The 17,719-nt window shown below is 35.2% G+C and overlaps 1 protein-coding gene across 6 annotated transcripts in view; it reads right to left on the bottom strand.

Annotated features, from left to right (window-relative positions):
- ADAMTS6 (ADAM metallopeptidase with thrombospondin type 1 motif 6) overlaps nucleotides 1-14,443 on the bottom strand; it is a 289,127-nt gene extending 274,684 nt beyond the window's left edge. For all 6 annotated transcript variants that reach the window (XR_011249658.1, XR_011249659.1, XR_011249660.1 and 3 more), the window contains exons 1-3: nucleotides 13,860-14,443; nucleotides 6,577-6,947; nucleotides 3,942-4,306 (exon numbers count right to left, since the gene is read on the bottom strand). Coding sequence is in view for 3 of the 6 variants with exons in the window: in XM_069556308.1 (XP_069412409.1) it covers nucleotides 3,942-4,306; nucleotides 6,577-6,670 (459 nt within the window). In the remaining 3 variants the exon portion in view is untranslated. The remainder of the gene's footprint in view (nucleotides 1-3,941; nucleotides 4,307-6,576; nucleotides 6,948-13,859) is intronic.
- Nucleotides 14,444-17,719: the final 3,276 nt, after the last annotated feature.

The following is a 17,719-nucleotide window of genomic DNA, read 5'->3' as shown; positions in this document are numbered from 1 at the left end:
ATCTCTCAGTTGAAGGACAGTCTTTAAATTGAAAGTACTCATCAAATACAAAGTCAGTGTAAGGACAGAAGACCCACAGCTTATACATTATTATATAATTTCTGAAACAAAAAGGATAAGAAGAAAAGCATACCATTTTGAAGAAAGAAAAATTTTTAAAGAAAAGAATAAGAAGCAGACTTATCTGCCACCAAAATAAATCAATGCTTAGACCTTTAAATCTTTTCCTAAGATATAAAGCCATAGAGATAAGTTTGATACCCCATATTTCCCTTTTCCAATTCCAATATCCATGGTCCTAAAGGAAAATTATTTTTGAACCTAGACTTCTATATCTAGCTAAATTATTAACCAAACAAGAGGGCAACATAAAGTCACTTTGAAACAGGCAAAGACTCAGAAATTTTACTTCTCAGGTACCTTTTCTGAGGTAATTACTTAACAATGTTCTCCAACAAAACAAGTATGCAAATTCTGTAAACAAAAAGAAAATGCAGAATTAACCTAGGAATAAAGAAACCCCAAGATCTTGAGCTATTACTAGCTCAAGAAATTGATTAAACCATATACTCCAAGAAAAATGACTCCAAAGTAGAATGGAATATATTCCAAGCAATAGATACAAGGGCTAAGGAAATGGATGAGTGGTATAAGCATTGTAAAATTGAAATTATGGGTAAGGAAATATGATTAGAAGGCACCAATGATCTCTACATTGAAAACTATTTTATATAGAACAATTAAAAACAAAATTGGTTAAAAGGGACCTTAGAAAAATGGGATTTTAGAAAAACTTATTTATATATTCCATTTGATTAAAAATGTAATATGATATAGGGCTTCCCTGCTGTGTCAGACGGTAAAGAATCCACCTGCAATGCAGGAGACTCAAGTTCAATCTCTAGGTTGGGAAGGTCCTCTAGAGAGGAAAATGGCTACCCACTTCAGGATTTTTGCCTGGAGAATTCCATGGACAGAGGAAGCCTGCAGGCTACAGTCTACGGGGTCACAGAGTTGGACACATTTTTAAAAATAACATGACATAAAATAAGAATAAATGTGAGGATTACTAAAACTGGCAAATAAAAGTATGATGAGGAAGGATATTTACATAGGATCTGCTCACAAATTCCTTATTAGTTGCCAAAGTGAAATGGAAACTTCAGTTATAAACCTGGTAGACCACCCCTGAATCAAGAAATCAAAATGAATCAACACCATACAGTTTCAACAGGAAGCTAAAAGTAAAACAGGTGCTAAAAGTGAAAGTGAAAGTTGCTCAGTTAGGTCCAACTATTTAAGACCCCTACAGTCCATGGAATTCTCCAGGGCAGAATACTGGAGTGGGTATCCTTTCCCTTCTCCAGGGGATCTTTGGAACCTAGGGGTCAAACCCAGGTCTCCTGTACTGCAGGTGGATTATTTACCAGCTGAGCCACAAGAGAAGCCTAAAACAGGTGCTAATGAATAGGAAAAAAAAGAGAACAAGAGACACAGAAGTTTCAATGAGGATGAAAAATAGATGAGTGACACTGTTAGGGGAAGCACATTGATTGAAACCACCCACCCTGGCCAGGCACCATAGTAACCATTTGCATGAGTTGTTTTATGACAGGAGATCCTGATAAGAAATAGGGAACTAATAAGCCGTCACCAACCGGAAGAGTTCGGGAAAGGTCTAAAGGAGACACTGCGTGTCCGTCCACTTCCCAGAATCCCTCTCACTAGCATCCATCTTGGCTGAGCGATGCATGTGCCACCAGGAAAGACTCTGAATTAGAATGATTGGCCAAAGACCACCAGGAAACTAATCCCATCACCATAAAACCCAAGACTGCGAGCCACACGGCAGAGCAGTTCTCCTGGATTTCCTTACCCTACAGTTCTCCTGGGTTTCCTTACCCTACTGCTCTCCACCCAGGTGCCCTTTCCCAATAAAATCTCTTGCTTTGTCAGCCCATGTGTCTCCTTGGACAATTCATTTCCGAGCATTAGACAAGAGCCCAGTTTCGGGCCCTGGAAGGGGTCCACCTTCCTGCAACAACACTCTGCTATTCCCTTAAGTACAGATTCCATTTATAATCTTCTTCTCACCTTTGCCTTATCAACGTCTTTCACCATTCCATCAGTAGCCACTTATATCAGCAATTCTCAAATTATCTGTTTCCAGAATAAAATTCTTTTCTAGATTTCAAAGCTATATTTTCCAAAAGCCAACTAGAATCTTTAACCTTTATTTCTTCAGATTCTTCACATTCACTATATCAAAATCACTATCTTCATCTTCCTTTAAACTCCAGCATTCCACTACCATGACTTTTCTCTGTTAGTAAAATTCATATACAGCCTCGTCCAAAAGTGAAATCTCAATCATCATCAATTACTTTCTCTCCTCCATTTCACATCCAGTTCAATGATTTTTTAAATATCATTAAATATCCACTACTTACTATATGCTAGGGAAGAAAAGTCAATAAGACACAAATCCTATAAATTTTCTCACCAAACTGAGGTTCAAATTTATCCATCTGCTCCATTCCCAGTGCCATAGTCGGTATAGACTTTCATTATCTCCTATAAGATCTAACTCATCTTCATATCTCTAATCACTCCTCTTCCCTCAGCTTCACAATGGAATTAGCTTTTTTTCTAAATCTCAGATCTGTTCATTTGACCAGCATGTTAAAATTATCAATGGCATAATTAATGCCAAATTTAAAGAGCTTGGTTAATGACTAGGAACAGTATTTTTCTATCATACTTAACAGCAAATGTCATAAGTTTAAAAATAGTTGTTTTGGATAATTTATTCAAAAAGAGGAATCTCTTTTGTATATAAAGTTTAAAACTGCTTAGAGACAAAGAAACTAGTGATGAATATATTCAATATGTCTATATTATAGGAATTAACCCAAATATTAAAATCTAAGTAATCATTTTGACTTATTAACATTACAGAAAATTGACATTTAAGCAAAATCTTATATATACCCATGGCAAAAATTTTTCTCAACTACATGGTTCTTAATACTTCTTTGAAATTTAGAATCTATCTAAACTCAACTCCATATACTTTTTTATAGTGAAATAAGATTGAAGATATGGATGTGATAGAGTAAGGAAGAAAAACAGTTTCTGAAAATGTGAGTTGAGCATCAAAATATCTGTACTCTTTTAAACCAATAAAGCTTTAATAGAACATCTACACTGGCATGAAAAGCAGTAGATGAAATGTGAAATACAGGAAGTAGAAATGAAGAATGTGCTTTGTTCTACAACCATTACTATGTGCAGCCTTGAACTGTGTATTTACCATTAGACTAGAATGGACTCAAATGCCCAGCATAGAACCTATACTCTTGAAATCCAGTTTCAGGGTAAAATAAGATTTATTATCAATTATCAGATAAATGTAGGAAAAAAAATATTTTCTAAAGAGACATTGATTGATATATAAGATTTTGCTTCAAGGACTTATAAACCTAAACAGGTCATGAGTAATTTTAAGCTATGTTGATTACCAGAGAAAGACACGAAAGAACTTTAAGAGGTAATCAGTGTCATGGTTTCCTGCATAATACAAACACATACATACACACAATACCCCTAAGTTCCTCATCAAAGACTGAGTTTTGTCTATGCATTAAGCATACAGTATTTGATCAGAAAAATTTAACTCTAAAAGGAAAGGAGAGGTTTCATTCACTCCTCTACTAATAATACAGGGTTTTAAAAATTGTTCCTACTTTGAAAGTTCAATGCAAACATTATGAAAAAGATTATCAAAAGCAAAGGCAATAGAAATAACAAAAATTTTAGAATGTTTCCTTCCCTAGATAAACCATATAAATATATGTGTATATATTATTAACCTGAGAAAAGACATTTATATTGTGAATTTATTTCCCCATCAGAAATTTAAAATTATAACATCTACTTACCAACCCAACACAATTGCTTAAAGCCACTTTAGTTGTACTACGTTGATCTTGCAAGTATCCTGTGTAATGACAGTTGTCTAAAAAATCATGCTTCCACTGGGGTCCATCTTTTCCCCAATATTCTACTGTAAAATGTTTGGACACAAAATCTGTGTTGAGAGTCAAGTTTAGGTGAAAGTGCTTGCCATAGGCTGAAAGTTTAAAAAATAACTTAGATACTGCCTGCTGTGGATCGATAGGGTCCATACTCCGTCTTCTCCTGGAGTGTTTATCATTTTTCACAGTAAAGCTGAGAAAAGCTCCATTTTGATCAACTCTTATTGGAATAGTTAGCTGGTAGTGTTCTAGATAAGTCAGGAATTCCTCTTTTGTAATCACAAGGCAGAAAATCCAGAAAAAACACATGGAAGAAAAGAAAATTTAACAGATCAAAGAAGTAGCAGTATAAGCAACTATATTCCTTAAAACTATGCATTATTATATACAAAGTATGGGAAAACATGTTATATTAAGTAAAAATGAAAGAGCAAAAGTTTAAAATCTCAAGATGAATTAAGTTCCAAATATTCCATTCCTTTAAAAAGAATTTTAAAGTTTTTTGAAAGGCTTTTTTAAAATTTAATTTTGAAAACATGAATTCTAAGAGCTAAATTTTATAGCACATAAGAATATTGGTAAAAATACACATATGTAAAACAACAGAATTTCATTCAGATAAAATGTTGTGAAAGTTACCCAAAAGAGTTTACACAGAATCTCTACAGCCTTGTTGAACTTTTTTTTTTTTTTAATTATCAGTTACAATGTAAAATTACAGCAACCACTTTGGAAAACAGCCTAGCAGTTCCTCAAAAAGTTAAACATAGAACTACCATCTGACCCAGCAATTTCACTCTCAGGTATTTTTACAAGAGAAATGAAAACATAAATCCACACAAAAACTTGCACAAAAATGTTCATAGCAGCATTATTCATAATAACTAAAAGGGGTAAATAACCCAAATGTCCATCAATTGATAAATGAATGAATGGATGAATAATATGTGATATATTCATGCAACAAATTATTGTACAATAAAAAGGAATACTGAAACATGTTATGACATGAATGAATCTTCATAACAGCCTTCATAATCAAAGTTCCTTATCTAATACTATAAAAACACTATGCTAAATGAAAAGAACCAGTCACACAGAATAGGCAAAACTCTATGGACAAAAATAGACCAGAGGTTGCCTAGGACTGGGGATAAGGTGGTTTGGAGGGAAGTGGGGAGTGACCATTAATGAGTTCAGTTTCTTTTGGGGTTGATAAAATTTTCTATATTTGATTGTGATGATGGTTGTACAACTCTGTGAGTAACTGTAAACCAATGAATTGTATATTTAAAATGGGTGATTATATGGTATGTATATTACAGTACAGTTGTTTAAAAATTATCAGATCGATAAAAAATTCAGAAGACTATTAAATATATTTTCATCACTTAGATGCATTAAATATTACCAATTTACCTTCTTAACCATATCTTCCTTTAGCTAAGTTTATCACTAAGGCAGAACCAAATGTCTACACTGTTTCATTGTCTAAATATGAAGTTTACCTATAAATATAAACTCCCATGAAACCATGACCAAATGGAAAAAAAATTAAAATAATACTTATTTTAATTATAAACAACAGTTTATATTAAATGCTATGGCTTTGTTGATTTGAGAGCCACATTTTGTACATATGGACTTCTTAGATATATACATCAATCCATAATGGTCCTGAAAATCTGGCTTATCAGAACAACAAAAAAAGATCTGTTACTATACATTCATGGGAGCAGAATTCAAAAAGGTATGCTTTCAATAACTCTTTAAGAATTGGACTGGTCTGTGGAAAACAAAATGATCTTCATTCCTAGGACCTCTGGTAACATCTTTTCTATGATAAAAAGTTCAAAAATTATGGGCTTCCCTTGTGTTTTAGTTGGTAAAGAATCCACCTGCAATGTGGGAGACCTGGCTTTGATCCCTGGGTTGGGAAGATCCCCTGGAGAAGGGAAAGGCTACCCACTCCAGTATCCTGGCCTAGAGAATTCCGTGGACTGTATAGTTCATGGGGTCGCAAAGAGTCAGACATGACTGAGCAACTTTCACACGTGGATTAGAACTTGACAAGTTGAACTTCTAATTCTTTTATCTAGCTTCTAGTCCTTAGATCAGAATTCTTAAGTTTGGAAACACATCTTTATATTAAGGGTCCACAAGGATCTTACGTCAGAATTTGTCTGGTTTCTTATTCTTCTATAGCAATAACCTCTGGATTCCTTTTGAGCATGATCTTTACTGTAAACCCTGACAATGAGTATATTAGTAAAGTTAAGAATCAGAAGAAGAGGCCAGGGTCTTCTGAGGAAGACCAGTCAACTCTAAAATGCACTAGATGTTAAATACTAGTAGGACAAGTTAAAAGTCTATTATAGTCATTAACATTTATGAAACTAGCACTGAATTGACACACTAGGTCTCTGCTCCTACCATTATACATATGAAAGAAAATGTTCGTTCAACTAAACATTCAGAATCTTTCCTTGTAAGATTAATAGCAATATTTTTTTGTCAGTTTCGAAAGCAGGAATCCTACCTTGAGAACTGTATGAAAGCCTGTAGTCACTATGAAATTCCGATGAAGCCATGACGAGGCTCAAAATCCAGGTAGTCTTCCACAAAATTTCCATAATTTAGAAAACTGGATGATTTTTTAGAGGGCTACCTATGTTCTAGAGAGTCAATACCATACCAAAATCGAAGCATAACAATTTTATTTCTTTATAACTTCTTGCAGATTAGTTATTAGGTGTTCCACTATTTAGCAGGTATTTTTTCCCAACATCTGGTACTTTCTTCTATATTTGGATTCATTTTCTCAATCCAAAATGAAAATAATAATGATGGAAATTTTCATAAGCAGAGTATTAGGCTGAATAGTCACTAAAAGTATGGCTATTTTTTAACCTAGAAAAAAAAAATTAAGTTAATTGAAAAACATTCTGAATGGACAGATCTATATTGCAGAATGCTTGCCAAAGGACATATACTACAAAATTACATAACTAATCAGACCATTGTTGTCCTTCATAGTGTAAATAAACATTCACGAGACTAAGTACCGAATTGGAAACCTAAATGTTTAGAAGGATAATACCAAAGCTACTTGATAATCAAAGAAGGAACCTAAGGAGGATCAGAAAAATTCTCTTCTTAAAACTTTGAAAATAACAATGTATAGGTATATAGTGACTAATCTTTCAATAAAAACCAGGCTGACTTCACAAAGTTCATTTTATGAACAGTACTGATAAATAGTATGTGACTGTATTCCTTAACATTTAGTACACCTCTATCTAGAGTTTGATTTGTTACCTATCATTTTTTTCTTAGAGAGTAGATCTACAAATACATAGTGGTATTAAGCAACTATTTGTGAAAACTCAGACAGTAGCATAAATTAAACTTCTGAAAAGCTGAACCATATTTACTGTAACCCTTGACTTTATCTGGAAATCTTTTGACTCATAAAGCAACACATATGAAACAATTTATCTAGAATATAACTATAAAGAAAAGTAATTCATTTTCTGAAAAGAATTTTTTAAAATTCATTTCAGGTAACACAACAGATTTCATGTCCTATCTCATGTACTTTTCTTCTGACTTACAATTTCACTCAGAAGCCATGATTTCACATTTTATACAGAACACTGGCATATTTGGCTACCTGATTTTCCAGAATAAGGAAACAAAAAAAGGACTAAAAGGTAGCTCAGAAAAGGCAACAAAAGTTAACCAAAAAAAAGAGGAAAAACCAAAAAGTAGCTTTAGAAACCGAAAGCAATACATTGAAGGTAGAGACAAATGGTCCTTATATAGCTTAATAGTTCATATTGTGTATATGACTGTGTTATAGCTAAATATCTGATATTCAAAAGCTTAACTGTAAAATTAAGTTATTTGGAATACTTCATTCCCTATAGTGCTAGAAATATTGGTTATTACAATGTATAAAAAAACCCACAATCGTTTCAAGTTTCTTAAGTCTGTGTCTACAAATTATTAAAATTGATAAACCTTGAAAAACTAATTCAACCAATCAACAACTGTTGTCTCACATGTTTTAAAAATGATGCTATAACAACATGGAGATAAGAAAAGATTAAGACACAATCTTTGCCCTTTAGGCAATCATAATCTAAGGAAAAAGAAAAAACTCAAGACAGACTGACATATGCCATAATAAACTTACAAAAGTATTTATAAGAGATCAGATGAAGGGAATGACTTCTGAATCAAAGAAAGATAGTGAAGAAAAGGTTATGAAAAAAAATAACATTTGAGATACACCCTGGAAGATGAACAGAATTTGACAAGTCAAGTTTCTGGGGGCAATCATTACAAAATAAAGAAACAGATTGCACAAAGTACAGATGGCAAGAAAAAATGGAAAATATTAGTAATGATATTAAGTTTTGTTCCTATGCAGAAGACAGGTAATATCTAGAAAGGTAGTTTAAGGTCAGGTCTAAAAACAAAGAGAACTTTAAATATATGTTACTCCTTTTAATATTCATTACAATCTTATAAAGTAGGTATTATTGCTGTGTGTGAGGAATGGCCCCAGAGATCCTGCCTCCTAATACCCAAGCCATTCTGTAACCTCCTTCCTTGGAGTAATTTGATCCTAACTAATATAATACCTCAATGGTGAGAGGATGTCACTTCCATGATTAGATTACAAAAGATTCTGACTTCCATCTTAGCGGTAGACTCCCTTACTGGACTTTGACGAAACAAGCTGCCATATGGATAGGCTCACATGGCAAGGAACTGAGAGCAGCCTTCAGATAACCACTAGCTAGGAAATGCAGCCCTCAATTCTATAGCTTGCAAGGAACTAAGCCTTGAATATGTGAGCTTATAAGCATATCCCTCCCCACTCAAGTGTTCTGTGGTTTCCTTAGTCCTTGCCAACATTTTAACTATAGCCTCTTGAGAGACTCTGAAGCACAAGACAGAGTAAGCCATGCCCAGGCTCCTGACTCACAGATACTGTTAATAAATGTGTGTTCTTTAAGTTGCTAAGTTTATGGTGATAATTTTTGAACCAACTGATAACTAATACAGCTGCTAATTTACAGATAAAGAAGTTGAAGCTCATAGTGACCACATAACTAGAAAACAGCAGGGCACAGAGTCATATGTAAGATTATCTGGCTTTAAAGTCTAAATTTTTTATATTATATCACATTTCCATTTTAAATTACTCTAACTTAAATATTCAATAGTAACTGTATATGACCAGTATCAAACTAAATATTCATAAATGATGATAATTAATGTGAAATTTTAAGCAACTTGATACACAATAACTGTTTTATCTCAAAATTTCTTCTACAGTGATGTAGGCAAAACAACAGGCACTATATATTCTTTCTCAGGCAAAAATCTATAAAGAGATTAAATCACACTATTATTCAATAACAGCACAACTGACCCTTGAATTACCTGTGAGCGGGCAGTACCCAGTTTCTGCAAAAATGTGAATTATAAACTACAGGCAACCCTCTATGTATGCAGCTTCTCCATAATAGATTCAACTAATAAAGGATAGTGTAGTACTATAGTATTATTATATAATGTATAATATGTAATAATACATAATATAAATAATATATAAATAAATATATAATACTATAGTATTATTACTGAAAAAAAAAATTCTTATATATATGGACTTGCAGCTTCAATCTGTCCTGTACAAGGTCAACAGTAAAAAAAAAAAAATCCAGTTATCTTGATTCCCAGCCTATTTATGTACAGTCTCCAACTGCTTACCTGTTGCTTCATGAGCATTTACTCTTCGTTGTTGTTTTGTCAGATTACTTGAGTGCTGGGCATAAAAATATCTGTCATTAAGTGTGTCCCTCATATACTTTAATCTTCCTTTAAAGAGGAATATATAATAAACATATTTGAGTGAATTTCTAGTAAGTGATGATAGATTTGTAGTGAATCATATTTTCCTTTTTTTCCTATTTTCCTAGGCTCTAAAACTGACAAACTTATAATGAGCCACATTTAGGAAACAACTGTTTTCTCCTCTTGAGAAATTTCCTGCTCTTCACAGTTTTTTAACCTCTACTTTTACCATTACTACCACTATCTTGTAAGTGCCCAAGTTAAATAAGCAAGTATAACATCCAGAGAAAAAGTAGTATGAAGTACCTGGCCAAAAGTACACTAACATTTGATTTAAGAACTTGCAGTAAAAAAAGAACATTGATGCATAATAGAAAGAACAGAAGTTTTGAAGATAAACAAACCAGTGCGATAGTCCTGGTTCTACCACTGACTACAGTATCTGGCACATAGGCACTCAATAAATTTCAGTCTCTTTCTCCTTTCTCATTCCTTCCTCCCCTCCTCACATTTTTCAAGCTTCTCTTCTAGTGCCAGTGAAGAATTTAATAAAAAGTAAATGAGTGGGCTCAAGTTCAATTAAAGTCAACAACAACTAATATATCTAACCACTCTTAGTCACCTATACAATAAAAATGAACAGCTGAACTTACTTTCTGACACCTACTGGAGAATTTAATCTGGACATTATAAGCAAATATGTATAGGTACTAACTTCTCCAGAAATAGTTTCCAAAATTCAGATTAATATTAAAATAGTACATAATTATCCAAAAAGCATAATGTCCTTACATTGGACAGCAGAAGCATTATGCTGTGGAATATACAAGAGGTTTTGAATCCTGTTTTGACTGCAAGTTACTTAACTCTAATAGATGTTTCCTCATCTATAAAAACATGATTATGATATCTACCTTACAAAGATTTGCTGAGAGATTATACATTATGTAAAGTGTCCACATGCTTCACTTTAATAGCTAAATAAATATTAGTTCCCTTCTCCTCAATATCTGACTCATCATTTTTCAAAGGCCTTCCTTCAAGGAGTTTCATGTATCTCCGTCCCTTAAGAATGTGGAACAGTTGGATATGATGATGGAATCAACTAGGTCATATTATCTATTAGAGTGAACAGTAAAGAATTTAGGTCATGATCACTGGACTGACAACTACTTTAAATTTGAAAACAGAATCGAAACTTCCATTTTACATTGATTTTACACAGACTTTTTCCCCTAAGAAAAATGCACCAATCAGTAGAGTTAAGGGATCATTTGCCTGCTTCCATCGATCAAAGCGACACTAAGTAGAAATAATTTTAAAAAACTTAAACTTTACTGATTTCCTCAGTAGTCCACCCAAGCTGAAGGGTACTTGTCTTTTTCCTCTATCATCTGTACTTCCAACTCAAATGATCTAAGAGTAGCCAAGGTAATAATTTCCTCTCAAGAACTATTATTATGGAGCTAAGGAACACACATAACATCCTTCTTGACTTCCTTCATTCATCTTAATTCTGATTATTTTTTTAAAGCTGATTTTGTCTTCACTGAGGAAGCAATAATACCACACTTCCTTCAGGTACTTCAATTTTTATATGTGAAAATTAACTTCTCATTTCATTTTCCAATTATTCATTCAACAAATATTTAGCTACCCTGGTGACTCAATTAGTAAAGAATCCACCTGCAATGCAGGAGACAGGGATTTGATCCCTGGGTCGGGATGATCCCTGGCGAAGGAAATGGAGACCCACTCCAGCATTCTTGCCTGGGAAATCCCATGGACAGAGGAGCCTGGCAGGCTGCAGTCCATGGGGTCGCAAGAGTCAGACACAACTTAGCAATAAAACCACCACCATTATATGCTAAGGCTTGAAATACAAAAGTTTACAGGTCATTTATAAATTCTGTGACACTGCTTTCCAAGGAAAGGTGTAGTTAAGGAGACTTAAAACTTAGCTAACAAGAAAAGCAAACAAGCCAAAAGCAAAAATACACAATATTATTCTATAAAAATCAAGCCCCAAATTACATATAGTGCCCAACTGTTTATTCCAGATGGCAAGTTAAATATGTTATCTGTATTATAACTTCTCTCCTGAAAAACAGAAACACCTTTTTCTCTTGACATTAGCTCAAAATGTTGATAATTCTTTGGTAGAACCAAGAGAGCTATCCACTTCTTCCACCTTTTACTCTTCTCCCCAGAAATGTTCCAGAGAATGTGCTATCAACTCTCTTAATATGTTAGCTCTTTATTCTCTCACGAAAGTCACACACAGCATAAGATTTGGCATAGAGGACCATCCCAAAGCACCAGCAGCTACTAATGGTTGCTAAGGAAATGAAGAGGAAGTAGTAAGAATAGACAAGAATAAGAATTAATCTTACATGCAATGGCTCAGACATGAAAAGTATTAAAGTATTTCAAGTCTTGAGGTTAGAGAGTTTTACCCTTGAGAATCACAAAAATACTAATACCACAACACAGATTTCATTTGCTGCCATTTGTAAAAAATTGAATGATTTGCTTGAAATCAGCTTTCTTGCCTCTATAGCTATTCTTCAAAAACCTAAAATACCAATGATCACATATAAACACTAAATTAATATAAACTGGAACTTCAGCTACCACTTGGTGAAACACAGGAAAACAATTATCTCCAAAATTAATTTTCTCAATTTCCTTTCAACTACACCAGTCTTATGTTACATTTATTTTCCTGTCATGAATTTTGAGAGCTGCCATTCACACATCTAAGTTTCAGTCTAATCAACATAACCTAAAAAAGGAAAGAAAAAATTGTCCAAGAAATTTGAACATAAAAGAGTATGTTGAAAATCACACTCCAGTGTGTTTTTAAAAGTTCCAAGCAATAGTTCAGTTTCCCCTTTCCTCCGTCATTCTGCATACTCTCGCCTCCCCCCAACCCCCCCCACCCCCACCCCTCTTCACCCAGACAGAGGGTAACAGTCTGAGCTGCCCTGGTTGAGTTGATCCTAAAGTTAACATTCAGCAGCCCATTTCCAGACAGCAGCGCTAAATCTATTTGGATAAAACGCGTGTGACCCAGACAGTTGGCATTTGGCCCAAACGCGTTGCACCGGCAGCTCAAATAAAAACAAGAGTAAGAAACTCACTCTCTTGTTCCCTCTCAGTGCGCTTTCTCACTCCCTCTCTTTGCTTCCACTACAACAAGGAAAGAAATTACCAAAGACAGGAATTATAGTAAACATTATCTAAAGGCAGCTTTCCAATAACCCCTGAAGCACAATCCCCTCTCCAGTCTCTGAACTTTGATCCCATATACCATATACACGGACATATCCCGATATTCAAGGCTCCAGAGGGTTATGAGCCTACCATGTCCCAAGTGGCCAAAAGTAAATCAAAAACACACGTTTCCATCTCTTTGATTAGCCTATTAAGAGCTTAACATATCTAGAGCATCGGGACTATAGCTAGCACATTAATTCTGCCCTCTGAGCCCAGGCATAAAATATGCACTTGTCTGACTACTTAAGACACTGACTTGAAACTGTAAAATGCAGGTCTTTTTAAGAACTGAAAATCAGATTAAAATCACATCATTATTACTTTCCCAATTACTATTTGGTGATTAAAGACCACAAAAATCATAATCAAGTCATACTTCACAAAACATGTCTATTTGTATAATAAACATATATTTCTTTTTGCATCATAAAATATTTGCAAGACCCAGAATTCTCCAACCCCCGACTAGTCTGGAGTTAAAAGATTTCTATCTGTAAAATGAGTTCAGTCAAGCTCACTCATTGCCATTTAAAAAAAAAAAAAAAAGAAGAAAAAGAAAAAAAAAACACAGAGAAAAAAAGTTTTCTACGCGTTATTCGGAAGACAAGCAAAGCACAAGTTTTAATTAAAAAAAAAAAACGGTTTCATTGAATATTGTGAACTCTTCCTTACCGTTTTCATCTTCAAATTCTGATAAAAAGTAAGTTTCAAACAATAGAGATTGCACTGGACGACTCACGTACTCCCTCTCCTCTTTTTTTTCTGCCCCCCTTTGCAAAGCCACAGCAGTGAGTTAGTTATTCTGCAGCCAGAATAAAACCCTATAGTCTGGCTAACCCGGGCTTTAGAGAACGGACTTTCCGATTTGGCAGAAAAAAAGATGCCTTCAATACATCCAGGCTATCATCCTGAGATGCTGCCTTTGCAAACCCCCTTTCTCTCCCGCACCCCCTCCCTTCAAAAAAAAAAAAAAAAAGGAAAGAAAAAAAAAGAAAGGAAGGAAGAAAAAAAAAGACTTATTGGGGGTGGAAGTGGTGCCCTCTCTTCCTGGACAGCTTAGTGCCTTTGCTATGCAAATAACATGTGAAGAGCATCAAAAGGTATCAGGAGAAAAGAAGACAAGAAGAGCAGGAAGGGCAGCAAAGTTTTGTTGAAGTAGCCCTAGATCTCACTACCGGCCCCCAGCCAACTTGAATTGCAGCAGTAGAAAATTTTGGCAGCTTTTCCTCAGAGGCAGAGCACACTGACGTCAGTCTGCAGATGTGCCGGGCTGCGTCGGGTGCGCATGTGTCCTGGGTCGTCACGTGGAGGGGGAGGGGAGGTAGAGGTACAATCGGGGTAACCAACTACCAGCCATTCAGAAGGGTTTAGACAATGTCAACTTTTCCACCCTGTGAATGAGAGAAATTCTGGCCCTTCTAACCTCAATCCCCTTCCCCACTCTGCCTCGTTTCCTCCTCTTCCTCTAACCTCTTTTAGAAATTCTAGCTTGGTTTGTGATTAGTAGTTTCTTGGAAAAGGAAAGGGGGAGGGAGGATGAATGGCTTTAGGTGAACTAATGTCACTGTTAAGATCTCTGGTACCCTTCTTCGTGTATTTTTTTAAAGTCCACGCAACAATGTTAAAAGTTTCACATAAACAGTGTCTCTGAGGAAACTATAGTAAACATCAATCAGTGGCAGATTTCAAGACTCGGTAGCTACAAGTGCACAAAATGCCTGTGTGTGAGCTTTTTCTCCCCCTTAATATACCTCAACAAGCAAAATTGCCAACAAAAGGGAAAGTAGACTAAAATAAACTAAGACCAGCACATTTTCCATCTGATTACTGACTTCAGGTTATGTGGGGCTTTAAAAGAAAAAAAAAAAAAAAGTGGGGGAGGAGAGAGCGCGGGGGAAGAGAGAGAAACTTGCATTATTTCCAGATGAGGGTGAGACTGGATGGTGTTTTAAAGTGCAACCGGGGAAAGCTACAAGTATATATATATATATATTTAAGACAGTATATTGAATGAAACTTCAATGACTGCCCCAAGGAACATAAATCCCAAGTCAGACCCCAGAGTCGGGAGACGGGGCAGATACCCTCCTGCTATCTCAAGATAAACAAACAAAACCTGAAAACTGGTTCTTCAAGTTTCCCAATCCAACCCCTCCCCCAACAACTCCACACACATCAGCTGCCTGTCCCCACTTTAAGGATAAAACAAGGCTACAACGTAGCACTTTCACTTTCATTTGTTGGGGGAAAAGCCACTGGCATTAAACTGTGAGTGAAATGCCCAAATATGTTTTCCATGTCCTAAGAAAGCAAACAAAGTCTGGCACACAAATCGGAAACAGGAAAAAATGTGAAAATAGCTCAGGACAAATGTTGCCTTTCAGCAGTGTAATCTGCTGTATCATTTATCTGTCTCTACCGTTGAGAGGAGGGTAGGGAGAGGTTTAAGAGTTTCCGAGGGGTGGGGAGTCGGGGGTGGGGGTGGGGGGTGGAGGCTGGGAATTGACGCCTCGAAATTCCAGTTCGCTGTTAATGCCAAGTCAATTTCCGATGGCCAGAACCAGAAAGGGGAATTGGACCGGAGGGAAGGGGATAGGGAGGAGGGCGTTTCTGAATACCAGCTCTTAAGTTTCAAGCTTCTGTTAACACTATTGCTCATTTGATTTTTTTTTTTTTCTTCCTACACCGGAGGTAGTAGGTGTAATACTTCTGGTGAATACATGAATAGTTGGCTAAAGAAGGCATGAATCAGACTGAGAACATCCAAGAATACAGTTACTTCTATTCTTTTTTGAGGACTGAAAGGGGAAAGCATCTGTCCACAGTCAATAGTTTGCATCTTGACCTTAATCAGTTATATCTGGCTCAATTCCATTTAAAACGTAGAAACATAACCTGAGGTTGGAACTGACGGTTTTAAAGAAAAATGATTCATATGGAGATATAGATAGATAGATATTTACATTAAAATATACAAGTTGGCAGTCTATGGGGTCGCAAAGAGTTGGACATGACTGAGCGACTGAACTGAATTGAATACAAGTTGGCTAATCTCTTAGCAATAACTGTAAATACTAAAAATAAGAGTGGGTACAGAGCTGGCACCTTTGAAATAGTAGTTGAAACTTATCCTTAATTTTTCAAAACCTGGTAGTAGACAGAGCTAGCAGAGAAAATTTAAAGTTAAGGTATGAGTAGTAATCATGTCTATAAGCTAACTGAAAAGTTTTTACACTCACCTAAGACAAACTGCCTTAGGAAACAGCAGTACTGTAAAGGAAAGGAGCTTATTCAATGAGAAGTGGACTTTGGCTAATTACTTATTCAAAGAGTGCCATCCTGCGTCTAAACAGAGTAATGAAAAATTTCCAAGAGATTCTCATCCTATCCTCCAAATGACTTAAGAAAAAAAGCAAGAATAAGGGTAAAAACTTATCAGCATAAGAAATGATGAATTCTCAGTTTAACTCTGTGTGTGTGTGTACATTTTCACTGTATGACAGAAATTTCAAACACATTCAAAAGCAGAAAAATAGTACAATGAATCCCAATGTATCCATTATCCAGTCTTAACAAGTATCAAATCATGTCCACTTTTCCTATTACTGGTTCTATCCCTCTGGATTACCTTAAAGCCAAACTCAGATAACATCTCATTTCATTCATTAAATATTTACTGTATTTCTAAAATAAAAGGACTAAAAAAATAGCCACTACTACACTATTGACTTAAAACAACAATCCCTTAATTTCATTAAGTACTATAGATTTCCTCAATTGCAAATAAAGGCTTAAAAAACTTATTGGAATCAGACCTATACATTGCATGAGGTTGATCTCTTATGTCTCCTTTTAAAAGAACTTTGTAATGAAGTAGAATATTCATAAAGAAAAGTACATAAATATATCTTGATGAAAGTGTTATCCTAATATATTTTCACAAAAAGAAGCTACCCATGTAACCATGTAACTTTAATCTATTGGTTCCTCCTCATTTCTTATCAGGGTCCCCTGGTGACTAGGCTGGTAAAGAATTTGCCTGCAATGCAGGAGACCCAGGTTCAAATCCTGGATCAGGAAGATCCCCTGGAAAGTAGAATAGCTACAAACTCTAGTATTCTTGCCTGGAGAATCCCATGGACAGAGGAGGCTGGGAGTCTACAGCCCATAAGTCCCAAACAGCTGGACGCGACTAAGCGCACATGCATTCCTTATGTTGCAATGTAAACACTGTATTAATATTTTACTATACAAACAACTTCAATTAGCATGGAAGTGTTTTAGTGCACTACCCAGACATTATTTTTTAGTTGAATTATATGTAACAAATTTAAATCAAACCCTGAATGAATTTAAGTTGCAACAGAAATTCTTTAAAACGTTTATCATGAACAATCCTCTACTCTTAGACCGTAAGTTTTCGCTCCAGCTTTCTTTCTCTTTTCACTGTTTCATTTTAAAATGATAGAGGAATTGGGGTAGGGGAGAGATGGAATGGGAGTTTGGCAAATGCAAACTATTATATGTAGAAT

Source organism: Ovis canadensis, chromosome 16, assembly GCF_042477335.2.
Source record: "Ovis canadensis isolate MfBH-ARS-UI-01 breed Bighorn chromosome 16, ARS-UI_OviCan_v2, whole genome shotgun sequence".
In the NCBI taxonomy this organism is placed as follows: domain Eukaryota; kingdom Metazoa; phylum Chordata; class Mammalia; order Artiodactyla; family Bovidae; genus Ovis; species Ovis canadensis.
Note: the sequence above shows the minus strand (reverse complement) of the source record. Positions and strands in the feature narration are given on the sequence as shown.